The following is an 18,189-nucleotide window of genomic DNA, read 5'->3' on the forward strand; positions in this document are numbered from 1 at the left end:
TCACACACATATTCATGCACCCATGCACTTTACATACACCTTACATTATGATACATCCACACCTCATTCCTATTTCTTAGTTTAAGTTAATAGTTTGCTTAATAATAAAGAACACTTTTGAATTGGCCTATACCTGTTGTTCGTGTCCTCTCATTTGTCACAGGCTATGAGCCGGCTTGTGACAAGTGGGGGCTCATCCGGGATTGTAGTTAACTTGGGTTAGTTTAGTTCAGATTGACAATTTTTTTTGTTTGAGTGGATGTTTTGGTTGGGCCAATTTTGTTTAAGAGAGAGTTGAGAGCCATGTGTTCTTTTGGTTCAGTTAGTTTGGTAGCTAAGCAATTCACTCTGTGTTTTTCTGGGTTTTGTTCAGGTGGGAGTCCTCTCCTGTTCAGGCATATCAGCAAGTGTCCATAGGAGGCTTGTGGTGTTTTTGTTTTAGGTGGCAGTGAACGTGGGTAGAGCATCCCTTTCCCTTTTCCCCTACATCGGCTCGGGAGCACCTCCGTGGTTATGGGAGGGCCGCCAGTTTCTGGTTGTCTTTTCCACTCCACTGGTTTTGTGTGCATAAAACCCCACCACATGTGACTGCACGAAGACCAGGGCCAGTTAGTTAGTAGTTTTGGAGGATAGTGGGGTGTGGCTCCTGTCCTTGAACCCAGATTGACAGCAGGTGAGTTGTGTTTTTTTGAGCATTTGTAATAGTTGTATTGGTTGAGGAAAATGTCTTCCATTTTGTGTAGTTTTGTTCAAGCTCCTTCAGAGGTAGCCTTAGAGTTGTGTACTAAGGAGCAGTTAATTGAAATTGCTGAACATTATCAGATTGAGATTGTTGATAAAAAAATGAAAGAGACTGTTAAAACTAGCTTAAAACAGGGTCTTAGGGAAATGGGTGTTTTTGGCGGTCAGTCTGCTAGTAGTGAGGGTGCAAGTTTTCAGGCTAGCCCTTCATTAACTTTTGAGCAGCAGAGGGAACTGTTGCAAATGCAAAGGCAAATGCAATTAGAGCAAATGCAAATGCAATTTGAGATAGAGCGATTGAGAAATGCTAATAGACCGGAAAGACTACCACAGTTTGATGTTTCACAGAATCTTCGTTTGTTGCCTAAATTTGATGAGTCAGATCCAGACACATACTTTACTTTATTTGAGCGTATTGCGGAAGCTAGAGCTTGGTCAGATTTGGACATGACTACGTTGTTGCAATGTGTACTTACAGGTAAAGCACGTGAGGCTTTTGCAGCACTGAGTGTAGCTGACAGTAAAGTTTATGCTAAAGTTAAATCAGCAGTTCTGAAGGTCTACGAGCTTGTGCCAGAGGCATATCGTCAACGTTTTCGTTACAGGAAAAAGTTAGCTTCACAAACCTATTCTGAGTTTGTTTGTGATTTGACTTCTGCATTTAATCGTTGGTGTACAGCTTCTGAAGTTAGTACTTTTGAGGGTCTGTCTAATTTGATTGTGTTAGAAAAGTTCAAAAATTCTGTTCCTGACCAGGTTGCTACATACATGAATGAACGTAAAGTTAAGTCTCCAAGTGATGCAGCAATCCTTGCAGATGAGTACAGGCTAACACATAAAAGCCATTTTGAGTCAAACAGTGACATGTACCATAAGAATAACTTTACTCCTAGGAATAGTAGGTCACCTTTTTGGGGGGCATCTTTCCAAAGGCCTCAGCAGAAGTTTGGGTCTGGAGGACGTAAAGCACCGGTTAATGCTAATACCTGTCGCTACTGTTTAGTTGAAGGACATTGGAAGAAAAATTGTCCTCTGCTTAAATCAAAACAGTCAGTTCAAGTTAAACCTGTTGTGATGGCAAGTCCTGTTACAGCCTCTGACCACCAGGGTGAGCTGTTTCAGCCACTAGTTGAGTTTGATTCTCAGTTTTCCCGCTGTGATTTTTCAGCCTTTATTTCAGATGGTGTAGTGTCCCTGGTAGATGGCAACCAGAATGTTAAAATCAAGATCCTAAGAGACACTGGAGCTTTAGATTCTTTTATTCTGGAATCTGTTTTGCCGTTCTCTAAAAAGTCTGATACTGGCCGTTGTGTAATGGTATGTGGTATGGGTTTAGTTCCATTCTCTTGTCCTTTACATGAAGTTACCCTAAAATGTGGTCTGATAGAGGGTGATGTAGATGTTGGGGTTAGACCTCAGTTGCCAGTAGAGGGAGTGCACATGATTTTGGGGAATGACTTGGCAGGTAGTAAGGTGTGGGCAGATGGCAAATTAAACATCTGTAAGAAGCAACCTTCAGTGTCCCCTGCAAGGGAATCTCCGGATCAGAACTGTGTGTCTCCTGAGATATTTCCAGTTTGTGCGGTTAGCCGCGCAGCCTCTCGTAAGGAGATTGAGAGTAAGCCAGAAAGTCTTGAGTTGCCAGTCAAACTCCAGACAGAACAGTTGACTAGTTCTAGAGATTCATTGATGGCTGAGCAAAAAGCCGATACTACTTTGGCTGATCTGTTTGATAAAGTGGTTCCTGATTCAGTGGTGAGGAATAGTGCTCAGTGTTATTTTCTTCTTGATGGGCTGTTGGTCAGGAAATGGGTTCCACACTATGATAAGGGTTTAGGAGAACCAGTCTTTCAAATAGTTGTACCTACTACTTTGCGAAATAAAGTGTTGCAAACTTCACATGGTGATGTGGCAGGTCATATGGGTGTTCGTAAAACGTATGATCGTATACTTCGTTATTTTTTCTGGCCACGTTTAAAGCGGGATGTATCTCAGTTTATTAAAACTTGTGATACGTGTCAGCGCACAAGCAAGCCAAATCAGGTTGTAAAGCCTGCACCGTTGTATCCAATACCAGCCGTAGGGCAACCTTTTGAGCATCTTATTATCGATTGTGTTGGGCCATTACCAAGGTCCAAGTCAGGTCATAGCTACTTATTAACTGTTATGTGTCAAGCAACCAGATATCCGGCAGCTTTTTCCTTGCGTACCATAACTTCAAAATCAGTAGTTAAAGCTTTAACTCAATTTATTTCAACATTTGGGATTCCAAAAACCATCCAGTCAGATCAGGGGTCTAACTTTACCTCTCATTTATTTGCTCAGGTTCTCAAACAGCTTAAAGTTAAACACAACAAGTCTACTGCGTTCCATGCCCAGAGCCAGGGAGCTTTGGAACGTTTTCATCAAACTTTAAAATCCTTGCTTCGTGCATATTGTACGGAACTGTCTGCCGACTGGGAGGAGGGGTTACCTTGGCTGTTACTAGCTGCTCGTGAAGTAGTGCAGGAAAGCACAGGGTTTAGCCCAAATGACTTAGTGTTTGGCCATAAGGTGCGTGGGCCTTTAGCAGTGTTGCAGGATGGTGGTTTGCCTGAGGAACCACCTCGGAACCTTATTGACTATGTAAATGGTTTTAGGTTGAAGTTGTATAGGGCTGGTGAACTAGCGAAAGAAAAACTAAAATGTTCTCAACGGAAAATGAAACTGAAATATGACGGACAGGCTGAGCTGCGTGAGTTTAGTCCCGGTGATCGGGTACTTGCTCTTCTGCCTCTTGTAAGTTCACCTTTTCAGGCAAAATACTGTGGTCCTTTCACTGTGTTGCGTAAAGTGTCAGATTTGAACTATCTTATTGAAACCCCTAGTCATAGGAAGTCCTCTAAATTATGCCATGTGAACCTGTTAAAATGTTATCACTCCCGTGATCTAAGCAAAGTTGAAGGCACTCCAGCAGTGAGGTCAGTGTTGACTGCTGCCCCAGTCCCTGCATCTTGTGGCTTTAATTTGGTGGAGGGGGGAGAAGAGGAAGTTAAAGTTTCAGATGAGGTCTTACAAGGACGGTTGAAAAACTCCCAGACTTTGCAAAACCTTGGGGTTTTGGTAGATCATTTAGACTCTGAGAAACGTGATGAATTGGTAGCTCTTATTAGAAACTACCCTGTTTTGTTTTCTGACACTCCATCACAAACCCACTTAATTGAACATGATATAGACATCGGAGATGCTAAGCCTATCAAACACAGATTTGATCGTGTATCTGAGGAGAAGAGACTAAAACTGGAAACAGAGATGCAGTCTATGTTGGACACAGGTATTAATTTGGAAAAATGTGAGTTTGCCAAAGCTACAGTCACATACCTAGGCAAGGTTGTGGGTCAGGGATTTGTCTGTCCCGTGGAAGCCAAGGTTCAGGCTGTGAGGCAGTTCCCACAGCCCTCTACAAAGAAAGAACTGATGCGCTTCCTGGGAATGGCGGGGTACTACCGTGCTTTTTGTAAAAACTTTTCGGTAGTAGTGTCCCCACTGACCAATCTGAAGGCCAAGGCTGAATTTATCTGGTCCACCCAGTGTCAAGAGGCATTTGATGCAGTTAAGACTCTTTTGTGTTTGGCACCTGTGTTGGCAGCACCAAATTTTGGGAAACCTTTCAAATTGCAGGTAGACGCCAGTCAAATCGGTGCTGGGGCTGTGCTTCTCCAGGAGAATGACGACAAGGTTGAGTGTCCAGTCAGTTTCTTCTCCCGAAAATTTAATAAGTATCAGAAAAACTATTCTGTAATTGAAAAGGAGGCTTTAGGTCTCATTTGGGCTTTACAGCACTTCGAGGTCTATGTTGGTTCTGGTTTGACCCCTTTAACTGTGTTCACTGACCACAACCCACTGGTTTTTCTGAGGTCCCTGCAAAACCCCAACCAGCGCCTGATGCGTTGGGCTTTGTTCTTGCAACCATTCAACCTTGATATTAGGCACATTAAGGGTAAGGATAATATCATTGCTGATGCTCTGTCCCGTGCTCCTTTAACCTAGCTTGTACCTTTTCTCTGTTGACCCCTACGGGCTGTCTGTGCCTCTTTCCTCTTAAATTGCTCCTCAGGTACCAAGGCTGCTGAGTTTGAGGGGCGGACAGTCAGCTGGGGGACACAGGGCTACTGCTAGGAGCCGGGATTGGTATTTTTGTTGTTTATTTGTTTTTTTGGGAAATTTGAATTATTTTGATTATGTTGGAGGAAGTTGGGTTGAGGGTGGGACCCTCATTTTAAGGAGGGGGGTGTCACGGCTCCTCCTCTGCCGTGCAGGGGGTGGTTCCTCCTGCAGGCAGAGGAGGGTCGTTAGTGATTGGAGCCACCTGGGCTCAGGGTATAAAGCTGTCATTAATCACTCTTGCTCTCTCTCTCTCTCTGCTCCTCCAGGTATGCTCATGATTTGTTTGTTCCTTTGTATTTTTGCATAGTTTTCACTCAGTCATGTTCACACACATATTCATGCACCCATGCACTTTACATACACCTTACATTATGATACATCCACACCTCATTCCTATTTCTTAGTTTAAGTTAATAGTTTGCTTAATAATAAAGAACACTTTTGAATTGGCCTATACCTGTTGTTCGTGTCCTCTCATTTGTCACAGGCTATGAGCCGGCTTGTGACAGTTACAGATGCACAAATATCATACCCCCAAGACATGCTAACCTCTAACCATTACAGTAACAGGGAGGTTAACAAAAACATAACTTTGTACTACTTTAATACACATATAAGTGAATTTCACCCAGGACTTTTGGTTTCCTAAAATGGGGGGACTATGTACAAAAAGTAATTTCTAAACGGTTCACCCGATAATGATGAAAATACCCTCAAATGAAAAAGCTGACCGTCTGCACTTTAACCTCATAGCCATGGTATCATGTCACATCCAAAGTGCTGGAGTAGAGAGCCAAAACAACAACCTGGCAGTGTCCTAATACCGTTGGAACGGTCTGCAGGGTTGGACCTATGCCATGGACTTTCCTGCCACCTACACCAAAGACAAGAAGTGGAACTCATGTGTCCTTCGCAGGCGATGGATGCGCTACAGGAGGTACAAGGCCACGGACACCTGGGCCAAGGTGTGTATTTGGAGAAATAGAATCACCTGCCACAACCAGGATGTAACTGTGTACCTCTGCAGTGTATTGTACTCATCATGTACTGTAGTTTACAGTGTGTGTGTGTGTGTGTGTGTGTGTTGACCTGTCTCTCTCTCTGTTACCAGATCCCGTCAGAGGGTCACAGTGGTCCCCTTCCAGACCCCTTTAATGACATCAGCTGTGGAGGCTGGGAGATCAGTGAGGAGCCCAGGGGGAGGTTGTCTCTGTGGGCCGTCTCTCTACAGGGCAAGGTAACTCATACACAAACACACACACACACACAGACACACACAGCTCAGAGGGGGAGGTCATATCTTCAGAGATCACAAAACACTGCCAGGTTGTACACAACTCTAATGTATTTCTAAATCATTTGATTGACTGGTTGTTTGATCTGGGTCATTAGGTGTGGTTTCGTGAGGGTATCCACCACCACCGCCCAGAGGGGGATGGCTGGGAGGAGGTGTCTCTGCCTGGGGAGGTGGTGCAGATCAGCTGTGGTCCAGGGGACCTTGTCTGGGCCGTGCTCTGGGAGGGACAACTCATTGTCAGGGAGGGCATCACCAGAGACTGCCCACATGGTGACTGGTTGACAGAGGAAGTGTGTGTATCCGTGGATGTGCATGTTAGAGAGACACAGAGAGACAGAATGCTTGTGTCTGTTTGTGTGTTTGTGTAATGGAGAGAGAGAGAGAGAGACAAAGCGAGAGATAAAGAGAGACAGAGAGCGAGAGAGAAGGAGAGAGCAAAAGAAAGAGAGAGATAGAGAGATGAAGAGAGAGAGTGTACTGGTCTCATGGCCCCATTACTCCTCTTCTCTCCCTGCCAGGCTCCTCCTGGGTAGTGGTGGACTCTCCCAACCCAGAGGCCGGGGCCATCCACGTGGCTGTGGGGGACAACGTAGTCTGGGCTGTCACCAAGGACAACAAGGTAAGACAATACCACTGTGTCCATAACTGAACACTCATTTCTATGCTTCATTGTTGGACATAATGATACTAATAGATTTCATTTAAATAGCACTTTTCATTACATGAAGAATCTCAAAGACGCTTAAAAAATGAAACAAAAAAATGATTATGAATTTATTGATGATAGTTAATGTGGTGCTGGACAATGATGAACATGAGCTAAAGGAAGAATTCAGGCAAAAAACACAAATGTCATTTTAATTCCGCCACGTCTACCTCTGGTTATGAATCATTCAGTCATGACTGTTTCCCTGATGATCTTCTGTCGGTACCTGTTAGGTATGGTTCAGACGTGGCGTCAACTCCTATAACCCCCGTGGTTCAGGCTGGATCGGGATGATCGGGGAGATGGTCATGATCAACGTGGGTCTCAACGACCAGGTAAGGAGCCATGACCGAACTATTTCCTCTGCTTATTCAACTAATTAGAAAGTTCCCTTAGACTCTCATAGCCAAGCCTTACGGCATGGGCTTAATATCATAAACTGTACATTAATTAATGAATACATTTTGCATAATGATTAAAAGGCAGTTTAGTAATGGAGAACAAACACAGTGTCATGTTAGTTTCTTGTCTGGCTCTCGCCTCATGTGTTCTGTCCCGTCCAGGTGTGGGGTATCAGCTGTGAGGACCGAGCAGTGTATTTCCGTCAGGGTGTGACCTCCAGTGAGTTGAGTGGTAAAGCCTGGAAGGCTGTCAATGTGCCCCGAGACGGAGACATCAGGTCCCACTCCTCCGCCAGCAGTAGCAGTTTGCACAGGTGGGCTGGGGACATGAACACACACATAAACACACACACATTGTTTTCACTGCTTGGGCAACCTCGGCTGCAGAAAGCAATTAGCCAAGCAGTCTGCCAGCTGGGTGCTCTGTGTAATACTAATAGTTTATCTCTCTCTTTCTCTCTCTCTCTCTGTCTGTCTCTATCTGTGTGTGTCTCTCTCTTTCTCTCTCACACAGTGCTGGTTGTTTCTTCAGTGGAGAGGTGCGAGCACAGTCTGTGATGAGTGAAGACTCAGACACAGAGAACGGTCCACAGAGGGCAGTCCTAGAAGTAGGGGCCTGCCCCTCCTCCCCTCCCCCCGATCCCCCTCCCGTTTACCCCGACATCCCCAAACCACGCATCCCCAAGGTCACCAGCGACAGCTTCATCTCCGAGATGCTCGCTGACCGCAAGGTCAAACGGGAGGGGGCCACCACTGCCGTCACCGTCGGTCCCTCTATCCCAGAAGAGGAGGCCTCTCTTCGGGAAGCAGGTGCCAAGTCTCCCCCTCTGGCCCTGGTTCTGTCCCCCAGCCTGTCAGGAGGGCCTGGGGAACCCCAATGGAGTAACGTAGACCTAGAAGAGGCCCAGACTCACCTGGCTGTCGGGCCTGCTGGGGTGAGAGGGGACGCGGCTGACACCTGTAGCCTGTCTTCTGTGGCCACCTACACCCTGTGTCAGGAGGAGCCGTATGGGGCGGATGAACACCCGCTCTGGGCATGGGTCAGTGGAGGAGGCTGTGGTGTGGACTGTCACTCCCAGCTCAACTGGTTCAACTCTGCCACAGGTGAGACACATACTGTAGATATTGTATCGCCCTGAAATTCTATTTCTCCTGCATATCAAAACAAGCCTAGCAATATACAAAACTCCAGCTCCAATTACACCAGAACACACCCTTCTGGCTGATGGAACAGTGTCCCTGTGCTTGTTGTTGTTGTTGTTGTTGAACCACTGGAGTGGTTCCTCACATGTTGTTGATAAATATTTTGATCTTTGTCTATTTGTCTTTCCCAGCCCGGACATCATCAGTCCAGTCCATGAGTCTGTCCATCAGTCCAGCCCAGACATCATCAGTCCAGTCCATGAGTCTGTCCATCAGTCCAGCCCAGACATCATCAGTCCAGTCCATGAGTCTGTCCATCAGTCCAGCCCAGACATCATCAGTCCAGTCCATGAGTCTGTCCATCAGTCCAGCCCAGACATCATCAGTCCAGTCCATGAGTCTGTCCATCAGTCCAGCCCAGACATCATCAGTCCAGTCCATGAGTCTGTCCATCAGTCCAGCCCAGACATCATCAGTCCAGTCCATGAGTCTGTCCATCAGTCCAGCCCAGACATCATCAGTCCAGTCCATGAGTCTGTCCATCAGTCCAGCCCAGACATCATCAGTCCAGTCCATGAGTCTGTCCATCAGTCCAGCCCAGACATCATCAGTCCAGTCCATGAGTCTGTCCATTAGTCCAGCCCAGACATCATCAGTCCAGTCCATGAGTCTGTCCATCAGTCCAGCCCAGACATCATCAGTCCAGCCCAGACATCATCAGTCCAGTCCATGAGTCTGTCCATCAGTCCAGCCCAGACAGCTGCCTGGCGGAAACAGATCTTTGAGCAGCTCAGCGAACGCTCCAAGAGAGATGGACCACTTTAAACACTACGAACAGGCCATAGAACAGGTACCGACAACTTGAACGTCCTTACAACTTGAATGCTTGCAAATGCTTTTTCTGGTTGCCATGATGAAATTAGTTTGTTAATGACTTGTTCTTGTTGTATAGAGGTTCATTAGTCTCCCTCCCTCCCCCCTCCGTCCCCTCATTCTCTCCCTCCCCCCCCAATCCGTCCCCTCCTTCTCTCCCTCCCTCCCTCCTCCGTCCCAGTCTGTGTGGGTGAAGAAAGGGACCATGCAATGGTGGAGGGACTGGAAGCCCTATAAGTGGGTGGACGTGAGGTTTGCCCTGGAGCAGTTCTCAGGACCAGAGGGAAACCAGAACGGCGTCCTCTTCCTCGACTACAACTTCAACGAGGAGAAGGTGAGGGGAGAGCCACAGTGCGTGTGTGTGTGTGTGTGTATTTTGGGTGATTTGTAATTAGTTATTTATTCATAATTTTTCTCCTCCCTCTGTCCAGTACGTGCATGCGTTCATCAACGAGGTGACTATCTTGGTGCCGGTGCTGAATGACTCCAAACACACGTTTGCCATCTACACAGCAGACAGTACCAAACAGAGGTGGCCTATCAGACTGGCTGCTGCCACCGAGCTGGAGATGCATGACTGGGTAGGTTATATGATCACTGTCTTACACCTGAACCAGACACAGATTACAAGTTCTCAATTTTCACTGAATATCATATGTACATTCATAAGGAAATGTCATGCTAAATAAAGGATGGTGAAAGGGTTATTCCACATTTAATAAAGCATCAGATGTAAGGATATTTTATATGACCCTATGTAGCATGACTTTGCCTCTATGTAGGGCTTATAAAGACTCTGCATGCTATCCTTTATAAGTTGTAGTCTGGGAATGTTTTGACTGTCTCTCTGTACCCCCAGCTGGCCCTACTGAGTGTGTCGTGCTGTGACTCCCGGGGGATCCAGGGTCCCCCCTCTAAACAGGCCCTCTGGTCAGTCACCTGTAAAGGAGACATCTTCGTCTGTGAGCCTTCACCTAGCCTGGAGGCCTGTCCCTACCCCACACCCTGCGACCAGATGTAAGACACGTCCTCTGGGCTGTTATCGATGCTTTATGAAGGCTTGATAAAAACTATATGATGGATTTATTATTTATAGATACATAGATATTAGATTATGCACTTACCAACTGAATAGTCTTGACTGTCTGGATATATTTGACTGTCTGAACAGTCTTGACTGTCTGAATAGCCTTGACTGTCTGAATAGCCTTGACTGTCTGAATAGCCTTGACTGTCTGAATAGCCTTGACTGTCTGAATAGCTTTGACTGTCTGAATAGCTTTGACTGTCTGAATAGCTTTGACTGTCTGAATAGCTTTGACTGTCTGAATAGCTTTGACTGTCTGAATAGCTTTGACTGTCTGAATAGCTTTGACTGTCTGAATAGCTTTGACTGTCTGAATAGCTTTGACTGTCTGAATAGCTTTGACTGTCTGAATAGCTTTGACTGTCTGAATAGTCTTGAGTGTCTGAATAGTCTTGAGTGTCTGAATAGCTTTGACTGTCTGAATAGCTTTGACTGTCTGAATAGCTTTGACTGTCTGAATAGTCTTGACTCCGGTAAGACGAGGGGGTGCGGTCTGTGCATATTTGTAAACAACAGCTGGTTCCACGAAATCTAAGGAAGTGTCTCGATTTTGCTCGACTGAAGTAGAGTATATTGTGATAAATTGCATGCCACACTACTTGCCTAGAGAGTTTTAAGATATACTTTCGTGGCTGTTTATTTACCACCACAGACAGATGCTGGCACTAAGACCGCACTCAGTCAGCTGTATAAGGAAATAAGCAAACAGGAAACCCCTCACCCAGAGGCGGCACTCCTAGTGGCCGAAGACTTTAATGCAGGTAAACTTAAATCAGTTCTACCAAATTTCTATCAACATGTTAAATGTGCAACCAGAGGGGAATAAAATCTAGATCACCTGTTATCCACACACGGAGACGCGTACAAAGCTCTCCCTTGCCCTCCATTTGGTAAATCCAACCACAACTCTATCCTCATGACTCCTGCTTACAAGCAAAAATTAAAGCAGGAAGCACCAGTGACTCGGTCTATAAAAGAGTGGTCAGATGAAGCAGATACTAAACTACAGGACTGTTTTGCTATCACAGACTGGAACATGTTCCGGGATTCTTCCGATGGCATTGAGGAGTACACCATATCAGCCACTGGCTTTATCAATAAGCGCATCGAGGACGTCGTCCCCACAGTGACTGTACGTACATACCCCAACCAGAAGCCATGGATTACAGGCAACATTCTCACTGAGCTAAAGGGTAGAGCTGCCGCTTTCAAGGTGCGGGACTCTAACCCGGAAGCTTACAAGAAATAAGCTTCTAAGCTGCTATGCCCTGCGACGAACCATCAAACAGGAAAAGCGTCAATACAGGGCTAAGATTGAATCATACTACACCGGCTCCGACGCTCGTCTTATGTGGCAGGGCTTGCAAACTACTACAAACTACAAAAGGAAGCACTCGCCTACCAGACGAGCTAAATCACTTCTATGCTCGCTTCGAGGCTAGCAACACTGAGGCATGCATGAGAGCATCAGCTGTTCCGGACGTCGATGTGATCACACTCTCCACAGCCGACGTGAGTAAGACGTTGAAACAGGTCAACATACACAAGGCTGTGGGGCCAGATGGATTACCAGGACGTGTGCTCTGGACATGTGCTGACCAACTGGCAGGTGTCTTTGACTGACATTTTCAACATGTTCCTGATTGAGTCTGTAATACCAACATGTTTCAAGCAGACCACCACAGTCCCTGTGCCCAAGAACACAAAGGCAACCTGCCTAAATGACTACAGACCCAGAGCACTCACGTCCGTAGCCATGAAGTGCTTTGAAAGGCTGGTAATGGCTCACATCAACACCATTATCCCAGAATCCCTAGACCCACTCCAATTTGCATATCGCCCAAACAGATCCACAGATGATGCAATCTCTGCTGCACTCCACACTGCCCCTTCTCACCTGGACAAAAGGAACACTTATGTGAGAATGCTATTCATTGACTACAGCTCAGCGTTCAACACCATTGTACCCTCAAGGCTCATCACTAAGCTCAGGATCCTGGGACTAAACACCTCCCTCTGCAACTGGATCCTGGACTTCCTGACAGGCCGCCCCAAGGTGGTAAGGGTAGGTAGCAACACTGATCCTCACTGCCACACTGATCCTCAACACTGGAGCTCCCCAGGGGTGCTTGCACAGTCCCCTTCTGTACTCCCTGTTCACCCACGACTGCATGGCCAGACTCCAACACCATCATTAAGTTTGCAGACAACACAACAGCCTGAACACCGACAACGACGAAACAGCCTATAGGGAGGAGGTCAGAGACCTGGCCGGGTGGTGCAGAATAACAACCTATCCCTCAACGTAACCAAGACTAAGAAGTGGACTACAGTCAAAGGTGGACTGAACACACCCCCATTCTCATCAACGGGGCTGTAGTGGAGCAGGTTGAGAGCTTCAAGTTCCTTGGTGTCCACATCAACAACAAACTAGAATGGTCCAAACACACCAAGACAGTTGTGAAGAGGGCACGACAAAGCCTATTCCCCCTCAGGAAACTAAGAGAAACTAAAGATGTGGCATGGGTCCTGAGATCCTCAAAGGTTTCTACAGCTGTAACATCGAGAGCATCTTGACTGGTTGCATCACTGTCTGGTACGGCAATTGCTCGGCCTCTGACCGCAAAGCACTACAGAGGGTAGTGCGTTCGGCCCAGTACATCACTTGGGCTAAGCTTCCTGCCATCCACGACCTCTACACCAGGCGGTATCAGAAGAAGGCCCTAAAAATTGTCAGACCCCAGCCACCCCAGTCATAGACTGTTCTCTCTACTACCGCAGGCAAGCAGTACCGGAGTGCCAAGTCTAGGGCAAAAAGGCTTCTCAACAGTTTTTACCCCCAAGCCATAAGACTCCTGAACAAGTAATCAAATGGCTACCCGGGCTATTTGCATTGTGTGCCCCCCCCAACCCCTCTTTTGCGCTGCTGCTACTCTCTGTTTATCATATATGCATAGTCACTTTAACTATACATTCATGTACATACTACCTCAATTGGGCCGACCAACCAGTGCTCCCGCACATTGGCTAACCGGGCTATCTGCATTGTGTCCCGCCACCCACCACCCGCCAACCCCTCTTTTACGCTACTGCTACTCTCTGTTCATCACATATGCATAGTCACTTTAACCATATCTACATGTACATACTACCTCAATCAACCTGACTAACCGGTGTCTGTATGTAGCCTCGCTACATGTCACGGCTCCTCCTCTGCAGTGCAGGGGGCGGTTCCTCCTGCAGGCAGAGGAGGGTCGTTAAGTGATTGGAGCCACCTGGGCTCAGGGTATAAAACTGCTTACTAATCACCTCTCCCTGTCTTGCTCTCTCTCTCTCTGCTCCTCCAGGTATGCTCATGATTTGTTTGTTCCTTTTTAGTTTTGCATAGTTTTCACTCAGTCATGTTCACACACACATATTCATGCACCCATGCACTTTACATACACCTTACATTATGATACATCCACACCTCATTCCTATTTCTTAGTTTAAGTTAATAGTTTGTTTAATAATAAAGAACACTTTTGAATTGGCCTATACCTGTTGTTCGTGTCTTCTCATTTGTCACAGGCTATGAGCCGGCTTGTGACATTTTATAGCCTCGCTACTGTATATAGCATGTCTTTTTACTGTTGTTTTATTTCTTTACTTACCTATTGTTCACCTAATACCTTTTTTGCACTATTGGTTAGAGCATGTAAGTAAGCAGTTCACTGTAAGATATTCGGCGCACGTGACAAATAAACTTTGATTTGATTTGACTGTCTGAATAGCCTTGACTGTCTGAATAGCCTTTCATTTAAAATGTTATACTTTTCCTTACTTTGTCTTCAACCCCACGTTGTGTGTCTGCAGGTTCTGGCATCAGGTGGGGGGCCACCTGCGTCTGGTGGAGTGTAACAGTCTGGGGGTGGTGTGGGGGGTTGGCTACGACCACACTGTCTGGGTCTACACCGGCGGCTATGGAGGGGGATTCTTGCAGGGTAAACACACTAAATATACACTAAACATAAACCTACTGGACTGGATTGGACTTAATGCATACGCTAAACATAAACCTACTGGACTGGACTTAAAGCATACGCTAAACATAAACCAAGTACTGTATAGCCACTAATACAGTGGGGCAAAAAAGTATTTAGTCAGCCACCAATTGTGCAAGTTCTCCCATTTAAAAAGATGAGAGAGGCCTGTAATTTTCATCATAGGTACACTTCAACTATGACAAACGAAATGAGAATAAAAAATCCAGAAAATCACATTGTAGGATTTGTAATGAATTTATTTGCAAATTATGGTGGAAAATAAGTATTTGGTCACCTACAAACAAGCAGGATTTCTGGCTCTCACAGACTTGTAACTTCTTCTTTAAGAGCCTCCTCTGTCCTCCACTCGTTACCTGTATTAATGGCACCTGTTTGAACTTGTTCTCAGTATAAAAGACACCTGTCCACAACCTCAAACAGTCACACTCCAAACTCCACTATGGCCAAGACCAAAGAGCTGTCAAAGGACACCAGAAACATAATTGTAGACCTGCACCAGGCTGGGAAGACTGAATCTGCAATAGGTAAGCCACTTGGTTTGAAGAAATCAACTGTGGGAGCAATTATTAGGAAATGGAAGACATACAAGACCACTGATAATCTCCCTCGATCTGGGGCTCCACGCAAGATCTCACCCCATGGGGTCAAAAGGATCACAAGAACGGTGAGCAAAAATCCCAGAACCACACGGGGGGACCTAGTGAATGACCTGCAGAGAGCTGGGACCAAAGTAACAAAGCCTACCATCAGTAACACACTACGCCGCCAGGGACTCAAATCCTGCAGTGCCAGACGTGTCCCCCTGCTTAAGCCAGTACATGTCCAGGCCCGTCTGAAGTTTGCTAGTAAGCATTTGGATGATCCAGAAGAAGATTGGGAGAATGTCATATGGTCAGATGAAACCAAAATATTACTTTTTGGTAAAAACTCAACTTGTCGTGTTTGGAGGACAAAGAATGCTGAGTTGCATCCAAAGAACACCATACCTACTGTGAAGCATGGGGGTGGAAACATCATGCTTTGGGGCTGTTTTTCTGCAAAGGGACCAGGACGACTGATCCGTGTAAAGGAAAGAATGAATGGGGCTATGTATTGTGAGGTTTTGAGTGGAAACCTCCTTCCATCAGCAAGTCCATTGAAGATGAAACGTGGCTGGGTCTTTCAGCATTACAATGACCCCAAACACACCGCCCGGGCAACGAAGGAGTGGCTTCGTAAGAAGCATTTCAAGGTCCTGGATTGGCCTAGCCAGTCTCCAGATCTCAACCCCATAGAAAATCTTTGGAGGGAGTTGAAAGTCCGTGTTGCCCAGCAACAGCCCTAAAACATCACTGCTCTAGAGGAGATCTTCATGGAGGAATGGGCCAAAATACCAACAACAGTGTGTGTGAACCTTGTGAAGACTTACGTTTGACCTCTGTCATTGCCAACAAAAGGTATATAACAAAGTATTGAGATAAACTTTTGATTTGACCAAATACTTATTTTCCACCATAATTTGCAAATAAATTCATTAAAAATCCTACAATGTGATTTTCTGGATTTTGTTTTCTCATTTTGTCTGTCATAGTTGAAGTGTACCTATTATGAAAATTACAGGCCTCTCTCATCTTTTTAAGTGGGAGAACTTGCACAATTGGTGGCTGACTAAATACTTTTTTGCCCCACTGTATATATTTTGATTTGTTTATGACTTTTTTGGTCACTACATGATTCCATATTTATTATTTCATAGTTTTGATGTCTTCACTGTTATTCTAAAATGTAGAAAATAGTAAAAATAAAGAAAAACCTTTGACTGAGTAGGTGTGTCCAAACTTTTGACTGGTACTGTAAGTGTTTCGACCTGTCCCCAAATTATTATAGTTGGTTCGGAGTTGTTTTTGGTATTTTAACCTGTGTGTCATGATCGCGTCTAGTGTGGATAGACAAAATCAACAGGCCACGCCCGGGGCCAGTTTGGTCAGGGTGTAAGGGTATGTTACAACAGGCCACGCCCGGGGCCAGTTTGGTCAGGGTGTAAGGGTATGTTACAACAGGCCACGCCCGGGGCCAGTTTGGTCAGGGTGTAAGGGTATGTTACAACAGGCCACGCCCGGGGCCAGTTTGGTCAGGGTGTAAGGGTATGTTACAACAGGCCACACCCGGGGCCAGTTTGGTCAGGGTGTAAGGGTATGTTTCATGGCTGTTTTGTCTCAGCTCATGACTATAACCCCTCTCTTGTCTTTGTTAGGTCTGGCCAGCAGCACAGATAACATCTACACCCAGACAGATGTGAAGTGTGTCTACATTTATGAGAACCAGAGGTGGAACCCAGTCACAGGATATACCAACAGAGGCCTCCCAACAGACCGTTACATGTGGAGTGATGCAACAGGACTGCAGGAGTGTACCAAGGCCAACACCAAGCCTCCATCCCCTCATTGGATATGGGTGGGTACCAGTAACCGGACAAAACATTTCAATTTCACCCCAGGACAATATCACTTTTGAACCTGAACTAAATATGCACAGAGTGCCATTAGATGACTAAAATAGTCCTACACATTTTTTTCTGCTAACTGCTCTGTCTCTATCAGGTGGCAGACTGGGCCATTGACTATGGTATCTCTGGAGGGACAGACAGAGAGGGTTGGCAATATGCAGCTGATTTCCCAACGTGAGTGTATCTAACCTTCCCCAATACATATTCATTGGTCTATCTATCACATATCAAGCTGAATCCTTCCCTGCATGAAAGTTGCCATGATATGTGTTTGTTTCTGTCACTATCATGTATTTTATCTCCCTCCCTCTGTATGTACTCTTCCAGGTCGTGTCATGGCCACAAGACCTTGAAGGACTTTGTCCGTCGTAGGCGATGGGCCAGGTACTTTGTCACTACACAACAATCGTCCTGTTCCCTCATCACTATTTGTTTAGTAAGCACACTATGGTCTGTCCTCAGTCTGCCCACTGTGTTTAACCTGTCTAGGATCAGCGTGGCGCTAGCGGCACCCCCCCCCCCCCCCCACTGAAAAACCAGTGCCGCGAAATTCAAAAAAAATATTTTTTTAAAATATTTAACTTTCACACATTAAAGTCCAATACAGCTAATGAAAGACACAGATCTTATGAATCCAGTCAACATTTCCGATTTTTAAAATGTTTTACAGGGAAGACACAATATGTAAAGATGTACATCTATTACCTAAAAACACATTAGCATAATCCACCATCTTTTATTTGTCCACCAACACCAGTAGCCATCACCAATTCGGCTAAACTAAGATATTTATAGCCCCTAACCAACAAAAAAACTCATTAGATGACAGTCTGATAACATATTTATGGTATGGGATAGGTTTTGTTAGAAAAAAGTGCATATTTCAGGTATATGGCATAGTTTACAATTGCACCCACCATCACAAATGGAATAGAATAATTACAATGAGCAACGTGTTTACCTAACTACTAATCATCAAACATTTCGTAAAAATACACAGCATACACGAATCGAAAGACACAGATCCTGTGAATACAGACAATATTTCAGATTTTCTAAGTGTCTTACAGCGAAAACACAATAAATCGTTATATTAGCTTAGCACATAGCAATTAGCAGCCCAGCATTGATTCTAGCCAAAGTGAGCGATAAAAGTCAACATCGCCAAAAGATATTAATTTTTTCACTAACCTTCTCAGAATTCTTCCGATGACACTCCTGTAACATCACATTACAACATGCATATACAGTTTGATCGAAAATG

The 18,189-nt window shown here is 45.4% G+C and overlaps 1 protein-coding gene across 1 annotated transcript in view; it reads left to right on the plus strand.

Moving 5' to 3' along the window:
- The window catches only part of LOC129862247 (tectonin beta-propeller repeat-containing protein 1-like), a 43,336-nt gene that overhangs the window by 20,270 nt on the left and 4,877 nt on the right, over positions 1-18,189 (plus strand). The window contains 16 exon segments of the mRNA XM_055933724.1: positions 5,730-5,852; positions 5,999-6,124; positions 6,280-6,454; positions 6,703-6,803; positions 7,124-7,225; positions 7,454-7,605; positions 7,806-8,395; positions 9,141-9,237; positions 9,239-9,284; positions 9,489-9,641; positions 9,739-9,888; positions 10,167-10,324; positions 14,250-14,377; positions 16,674-16,873; positions 17,020-17,099; positions 17,253-17,309. Of these exon segments, the coding sequence (XP_055789699.1) occupies positions 5,730-5,852; positions 5,999-6,124; positions 6,280-6,454; positions 6,703-6,803; positions 7,124-7,225; positions 7,454-7,605; positions 7,806-8,395; positions 9,141-9,237; positions 9,239-9,284; positions 9,489-9,641; positions 9,739-9,888; positions 10,167-10,324; positions 14,250-14,377; positions 16,674-16,873; positions 17,020-17,099; positions 17,253-17,309 (2,438 nt within the window).

The sequence above is a fragment of the Salvelinus fontinalis genome, chromosome 1 (assembly GCF_029448725.1).
Source record: "Salvelinus fontinalis isolate EN_2023a chromosome 1, ASM2944872v1, whole genome shotgun sequence".
NCBI classification, from domain to species: domain Eukaryota; kingdom Metazoa; phylum Chordata; class Actinopteri; order Salmoniformes; family Salmonidae; genus Salvelinus; species Salvelinus fontinalis.